Below are 7,788 nucleotides of genomic sequence, written 5' to 3'. Positions count from 1 at the left end.
AGTTTCTAAGAGGTTGCTAGCATTCCCTGCCTGTGGCTCTGTCCTTTATCTTTAAAAACCAGCCATTAAACATGGCCGATAGTGCACACCTTTAATCCCAGCACTGGTGGATCTCTGTGAGATCCAGGCCAGCCTGGTTTACATGCAAGCAAGTTCTAGACCAGCCAGGAATAGAGGGAGACCTTGTTTAAAAAAATGACAACAAAACAACCTAAATTAAATAACAAACAACAGCAACAACAAAAACCCCAAACCACCACCATCATCAAATTTAGTGGTGTGACACTTCGTTCCCCCATCAGATTCCTAATTCTGTGAAGACTGTATTTCTCTTTGATCCACCACCTTTGTCAGTACTCTGTGGGTGCTAAACACACATTCAGTATCATCCTTATTCTGACTTTAATCTAAACTTTTTGTCTTTATTTTCTTTGTTCTGAGGTTCTTACTTTTTTGTGATTTCAAGAAGAATCTGACCCCTAGGCTGTACTCAGGCTTGGCTTGTGTTCCCCCTTAGCCTCCACCTCACATCCGCTGGTACTGTGCATCTTTAGTAAAAGGAAAGGTTTCTACTAATTTCCTTTTCTCAAGAAATGTGGGGATTCACCCTGGGAGGCCAGAGTAGGCCATGGGCTGTCCAAAGAGAAAACCAGATGGCTTTTTGGGTCAAGGGTCTACATCACCTTGCAAAATGATGTGAAAGTTTATTTTCACTCACTGGGGGCAGAGCTTTTTCTTAGAATAACTGGAACAAACTACCTTTCACCTTCCCTCTCACTAGGACTTGAGGTACTAAAAATTGGGGTCTGGATTCTAGGGAGGAAGGACAAATTTCAGTTTTTTGAAGATGAAAGGGCTCTTGACGTGAGGAGGGTGTGAGTGTGGGTGGGATTGGCCGGGAGAGAGATGACTGGAGCGGCTTCCTGGGGAGAAAGAGGTCCTTAACTCTTTTCTTCTGACCTCAACTCCTTGACTGTGGCACACAGGGCATCTTCCTTGATTCTTAGGTGCAATAGTTTTGTTTCTTGGCGCAGTGCCTTTGACTTTCTGTTTAGGCCATTCTTTCCATGGCCTCTGTATCTGTCCAAGGTGCTGGAGCAGGGTGGAGGGAATTCAGCTGCGGACTCTTATCAGGATGGCTTGGCTGGGCATCAAGTTCGTTGCTTCTCCTGAGGACCTCCTTCCACATAGGTGCCACATGCCACGATTTATACACAAACATGATTTGCCTGATTGTTGCAGTCTGGGCCTGGAATAATTTTAATTAACAGGAAAATGGTCCTCAATACACCGATTAGACCTCTTCAGGTACAACAAGATAAAAGCCTGATAATTTGGATTGAGTACTCTTCTTAAACGTCTACTCTAGGCACGGCAACCAATGGGGAAGCCAGGATCACACCCACCTGATCCAGTGAGTAATTAAGAGAGGGCTTTTTCTTCCCCACATCTCCCTTCCCTCCACCCTGCTCCCCAACTGAAGCTTAACAGGTTGGAGGTATAATTTGGAGACTTTTAGGGGTATCGTACTAGAAGCTTAGGCAAGAGCCAGGGCATTTTCTTCCACTCCCCAGCCTCTGAGCAGCTGGGTTGGAAAAGCAGGCAAGTGAGGGAAAGAAGGAACTGGAAGCAGGGAAGGTGGGGAACAGCTCTCAGCAAAGTTTGAGAGGGGCCTATGGCTATGAGTGAACTGGGCACGCAGAAGTCTGGTGCCTTGAAGGCTGGTGAAGGCACCGTGTCTCGCCTGCTCAATGTGGTGGAAAGTGAGCTTCAGGCAGGGCGGGAGAAAGGAGACCCCACCGAGAAGCAACTTCAGATCATCCTGGAGGATGCCCCCCTCTGGCAGAGATTCAAAGAAGTCACAAATGAAATGATTGTGACCAAGAACGGCAGGTGAGTTTCTCTTGCACCCCACCTGGGCTGACCCTGCATGGAGAGGGAGCTGAGACTCCATCAATATTTAAGAGACTGCGGCTCTTCATTCAGAAGTAACAGGGTTTGATTGAGTACCTCAGAGAAAGACTGTCTCAGCTGGCTGTCCCTCAGCCAAGTTAATTAATTTCTCTGAGATCATCAGGGCGGTGGAAAATGAAGCCACCTGTCTTAGCCCCATGCACATTAAGTTTTGACTGACTGTACCCTGAACTCCAGCTCTGTTCAGATAATGGGAAAGTTAATTTTATTTGGAGGCTGCATAGTTTCCTCTTAAGAACAGCAAACTTACCAGAAAATTTTGACTAGTTGAAGACTAGGAGCAAAAGGGCAGATTTAGCCACAAAATCTGTCCATCCGCCTGCTTCGTGGTACGTGTTGGGGGGTGAGTGCTCATCTTTGTGCTTGTGACTGTGTAAAAGGTGCTGTAGTACTAGGGAATGAAACTGTAACATAGTGCTTCAGAGTTTTCTTCTTCTCACTGCAAAAAGTAGGGGTTAAGGGAACTAATCTCTACTGGTATTTCTTGGATTCTGTTAAATTGAGTCTGCTAAGCGGCTTGCGCTTAGCAGAGCAGATGATGATATCCTGAAAGAAAACCTCACTGCCACATTGACTCCCAGTATTTGTTTGATGCTCATTTATGCTTTGGTACCCATGGACTCAAAAGTAGGAAACACTAAAGGGCATTTTCAGTAGGGTTGGTTTGGGCAGGACTCTTATTGTGACACCTTGAGAGAATTTTTGCTTATAGAGAGAAGTTGAGGCCAGATGAACTTTAAGCTGGCTTTTGTCCCTGTGAAATGCTTCCCATTTCTGATGTTTTGCCTTTCTAGTTTTGAATAAAATACCACATAGAAAATGAACTATTCTTTGTATCTGGGAGAATTATGCCATGAGAACTGTTACATAACATTAAGTCGCTTTTAGTTATAAGTTCAGTCAAAGCTGAACTGTAAATAAGGGCATTTTGATAAATTGTGGTTATTCTAATAGTAAAGCTGTTATTATTGCTTGGTATTTATGTTTTTATCTTTCTAAATAGATCCCATGTGTCTACCATGTGGTTTTATTGCCGTCTGTATGTGAAATTTTAATTTTGCTTATTCCTTCTCTAGATCTTTATTTACATTGTTTTTTGCCTCTTTGATAGAAAGTCATAGAAAACTTGTATTTTACTTTCAAAAACCTACCCCAATTTTGTAATTAGATTTAGTTTCTTTTAAAAATGAGTGGTGATAAAATTATAAAAATTTAATTATGTTTGGTATGGGTAGAACTTTCTGCCTGTGCTTTATTATTAGGTACCAGTCACACTAGTACCTAGTCACCACTATTTGGCCATTAAAGTGAAGTATAAAAACACGTATAATCAACAGATTAAAATATGGTTCATGTATTTTTAGCAAAAGCAATAATGTCTCTGAAACATTATAAAATCCAATTTGATAGTAAGTTACAGCAGAATGTGCCCTTGCCATTTAAAAAAAGAGTGCTTTTTTAGTCTCAGTAAAATTTATTTCACTTTTTAAAGTTTAAAATTCTTCATATTTAAAGTCATTCCTATTAGTTATGTGAAAAATATTCTTTGTAAATAAGTTCAATGGTAACCAAACTGGTTCTTAGGCATGCGTGGAATCTTTCTGTTAAATTCCCTTAAGGTATTCGACTCCTTAGGGTCAAGATTTTGCTAGGAGTTGGAAGAAGACAAATCTGTAAGAAACTGATATGGTTAATAATAAATGAGCTTAGTCAGGAATTGCTCTCAGTTGTGCTTTGGTTTTTCAAATGAAGACATGAGTAGCACATTTCTGTTCCTGCCGTGGACACAGCTTTCCATTTTGTGTTTCCCTTACTCCCCTGTTCCTCTTCCTTCCCTCCTCCCACTGCTGTCTCTTCCCTAGTCTCCTTTCTACCCATTCTCCTCTATCTGGAAGTTCCCCTGTGTCGTCTCCAGGTCTCTGCCTTCCACACTGCCACCTCCATGCAGGGGGTCCCTGGCCCTTCTCCATGAGCAACGCCTCTCCTCCTCACCTGCCCAGCATAGTAGGTTCCTGATCTTCTGATTTTCTTCGGAACCTTCAGTTAGGGTAGTGAGATAAATCCTGAACACCTATGGCCTCATGGGTTCCCTATTTTTTCCTCTCTGTCTTTTTAAAACTTTTGAACTTTGAGCCATTCATGTTCCATAAGCTTTCAGATCTAATACTAACAATTATAATATTGTCCAGACTATATTTCCTTTCACTCTGTCCTTTAATCTAGGAGCTTATATGTTAAGTTGTAGAAAAAAAATCCAGTTCTGACTGGACAGGCAAATAAATTAAATCCTCTCTCTCTCTTTCTCTCTCTCTCTCTCTCTCTCTATATATATATATACACACACATACATATCTATCTCTCCCCCCACCCCCTACTCTTTCTTCACTATTGGGAGATTGAATTTAGGGCTTTCTACATGCTAGGCAAGTGCTGTACTACTGAGCTACATGCTTAACCTTCTTTGTACTTTTTATTTGGGGATACAGTCTTACTAAGTTGTCCAGGTTGGCCTTGAACTTTTAATTCTCAGGCCTCAACCTCCGGAGCAGCTGGGCAGCAGCCTGTGCTCACAGGCTCAGTTGTAGGTTTCTTTTTCTTTCTTCTTCTTTTTTTAAATACCTATAACATCTTTATCTGAGGGGCAAGTGTTGTGTTTCACATGTATTTCTATGTAGTTTAATAATTGTGACTTGGTTAAATTTGTCTTGCACAGGTGTTAAGAAATTGGAAGAATTTTCTGATGTAACTGATGTGTCTGTTTACGATCACCAGCAAGTGCTGGGAATGGCAGAGTTTGAATCCGCTGATAATTGTGAGGTGTTGGTGTGATGCTCAGCTGATGCTGGTAGTTTCCAGTGAGGGCAATGCAGAAGAGGAACAACTGAAGTGAGACCTCAGGCAGCTCATTTCCCCCCATCCCTCTCAACTCTGAAAGCGCCAATGAACATGGGATAACTATTGTAGTTTGGTGGGAGATGGAGGAAAGTTCTTATGAGATTTCCTGAGTTTTACCTTGAACCACCTGCATTCTTCCAGTCCTTACAAAGCCTGCCTCATCTCTGTCTCCTTTCTTCTGCAGCCCTCACTCCTCCCAGCCTCCTCCAGTGGGGTTGTCGTCCAAGATTCCTTATTGCCAAAGTAATACTGGAGAGCTGGTCTCACAGCAAAGCCGAAGCCGAGTTTGTGGGTAAAATCTGACACCTGTAACTCACCAAACATGTTTGAGGGAGAGTTTATTCACTTCGTCTCATCTCATTTTCTCTCTCTTGACACTTACCCTCTCTTTCTCTTTGAAGAGACTCTTTTAAGAGTGAATTAAGTGCAGTTAGTCTGTGAGCTAGGGACTGATTTAAATATTTCTAAATTCCTCAAAGACATTTGGGTTTCTCTGTGGTTAGTGACACTTTGGGGGAAAATGGAGGAAAAAATCACTTTGATTAGAAATGTGTTTCATCCCCCAAAGCAAAGCCTTGTCATGAGTGGTGACCACAGGTACATAGATAATGTATCAAGGTCATCTTGGGGCAAGACAAAGAGAGGGAAGGGGAAAGTAAGGTGGGGGAATATTAATTTGGCTTAGAGGTAGGTCTAGTCCTAGTTATAAGACATTTGGCAAGTTTTGACAGACTTAGTCTTAATTTGGATAACAGAGATTAAAAAGTACATGGCATATCTTAGTTCATGGAGTAACTGAAAAAAACAACAACAAAAAGCCAGGAATATTTGTAAAGTTCTCAGCAAATGGAGTACCAGAAGATATAAAGCAATTAATCATTCTACCATTTTCCAGATATGACCTCTTTCCAAGGTTTAGAACACTCTGGCTTCTTTATTTTAATTGACAGGGTTTTTGTGTGATATGATTCATATAACATATTACTCATCCATTTAAGGTTCCATGTTTTTGCAATTTACAGAGCTGTTGAATCCTTCTATTAATTAATTAATTAATTAATTTGTTTATTTTCATTTTGTTTGAGACAGGATCTCCCTTTAGCCCAGCTGGTCTGGAACTTGCTGGGTAGATCAGGTTGGCCTCTATCTCACGGAAATCCACTTGCTTCTGCCTTTGCCTCTCTAGTGCTGTGATTAAAGGCGTGTACCACCATGCCCTCTCACAGTTAATTTTATAACCCCCAAAGAATCTGGTATCCCTTAGCTACCAAGTACCCATTAGTCTGTTTTCTGTCTCTGTAGACTTACCTATATTCTGGTCATTTCATATCAGTGGAACCATACAGTATGTGATTCTATGTAAATGTTTTTCTTTTTTCCCTCACTTAGCACTTAGCACAGTGTTTTCATTTATATTGTGCCATGCACAAATACTTCATATCGTCCTGTGACCAAGTAATATCCCACTATATGGATATAATATATTTTTCATCTGTTCATCATCTGATGGATATGTATGTTTTTGTGCCTTTTGATCACTGTGAACAATGTTGCTATGAGCATCTGTGTGCCCCTTTCCGTGTGAGCATATGTTTTCATCTTTCCTGCATATATACCTAGGAGTGAAATTGCAAGATTATACAGTAACCAGATGAGAAGCTGGAAGACCATGCTCTATCCTCACCAGCACTATGTGAGAGGGGCTCCAATTTCTCTACATCCTCACCAACATTTGCTATTATCTTGTTGTTCAACTCCAGCCATGCTTGAAGGTATGAAGCGGCATCTTGCGCTCATGTTTTTAGAATGGCTAGGGATGTTGAGCATTTTCTTGTGTGATGATAGTTTCTTTAAAATATCAAGCCTTCTTCTGACCTCCATGGCATTGCATGACACAGGTGTACTCACATACATGCAGGTAATATACTCATACACATAAAATAAAAATAATAAATCAAATATTAAAAAATATCAAGTATGTCTTTGAACTGTAAAAAGAAAGAGGAAATGCCATTGCATGCTTTTCTTCATAATTGAGCTCTTGCACAATAGAGCTGAGAGACTGAGGAAGGCACTGGAACCTACTGGAAGTGAGGGTGAAATGTGACAGTTGCCCTCACTGTGCCTCAGCTGTTCTCGCCTTCTCTTTCAGTCTCTCAGCAGATAGGCTTAGTGGAATCCTTGGGCCTCTGTACTAAAATAAGGACATAGAAATACCTTGAGGTGAAGGAAGACTTAACTGAAGTACAATATGTTAAATCCTATGTGTAAACAGCATATGATAACTATTATCATGATCACTGAATCATCTCTTTAGCGTGAGTGAGAACTAGACAAAATTTCCTATGGATTGACATCACAACATTGTTCTGCTGCACCATTCTGTGCTCAGTGTGTGGGAAACAGATATCTGTCACTTTCTTTGTTTTTAAAAGTTGACATGTGCCACAGAGTCTACCTATCTTTATGGAGAAATCTCTTGGCACTTTTAAACTTCAGCATATGAAGCTTTAGTGTGACAAATGTCTGAAAGGACAGTTATATATGTGCTGCTCTTGTTTTTAAAATTTGTTTCATATTTTATTTATTTTTAATTTGATGTGTATGAGTGTATTGCCTGCATGTATGTAAGTGCACCTGTGTTGTGTAATGCCAGTGGAGGTCAGAAGAGAGTATCAAATTCCCCTGGAACTGGAGTTATGGATGGTTGTTAGCCACCATGTGGGTGCTGGGAATCAAACCTGTGTCTTCTGCAAGAGCAGCCAGTGCTCTTAATTGCTGAACCATCTCTCCAGCCCTCCCCCTCTTATTTTTTAAAGGACAGGGTCTCACTATGTCATGCTAGGTGTCCTGAAACTCACTGTGTAGACCAGGGTGGACTTGAACTCACAGAGATCCACCTGCCTCTGCCTCCCAAGT

The 7,788-nt window shown here is 41.1% G+C and overlaps 1 protein-coding gene across 2 annotated transcripts in view; it reads left to right on the top strand.

Moving 5' to 3' along the window:
- Nucleotides 1-1,649: 1,649 nt before the first annotated feature.
- Nucleotides 1,650-7,788, top strand: part of Tbx19 (T-box transcription factor 19) — a 28,127-nt gene continuing 21,988 nt past the window's right edge. The window contains exon 1 of one of the 2 annotated variants that reach the window (XM_008824914.3): nucleotides 1,650-1,893. In XM_008824914.3, the coding sequence (XP_008823136.1) occupies nucleotides 1,676-1,893 (218 nt within the window). In that variant the 5' untranslated portion in view covers nucleotides 1,650-1,675. Of the gene's footprint in view, nucleotides 1,894-6,578; nucleotides 6,642-7,788 lie in introns of those variants that run through there. The other variant, XM_029559518.1, reaches the window with a different exon arrangement.

Source organism: Nannospalax galili, unplaced genomic scaffold, assembly GCF_000622305.1.
Source record: "Nannospalax galili isolate Female #2095 unplaced genomic scaffold, S.galili_v1.0 scaffold1189, whole genome shotgun sequence".
NCBI lineage: Eukaryota > Metazoa > Chordata > Mammalia > Rodentia > Spalacidae > Nannospalax > Nannospalax galili.
Note: the sequence above shows the minus strand (reverse complement) of the source record. Positions and strands in the feature narration are given on the sequence as shown.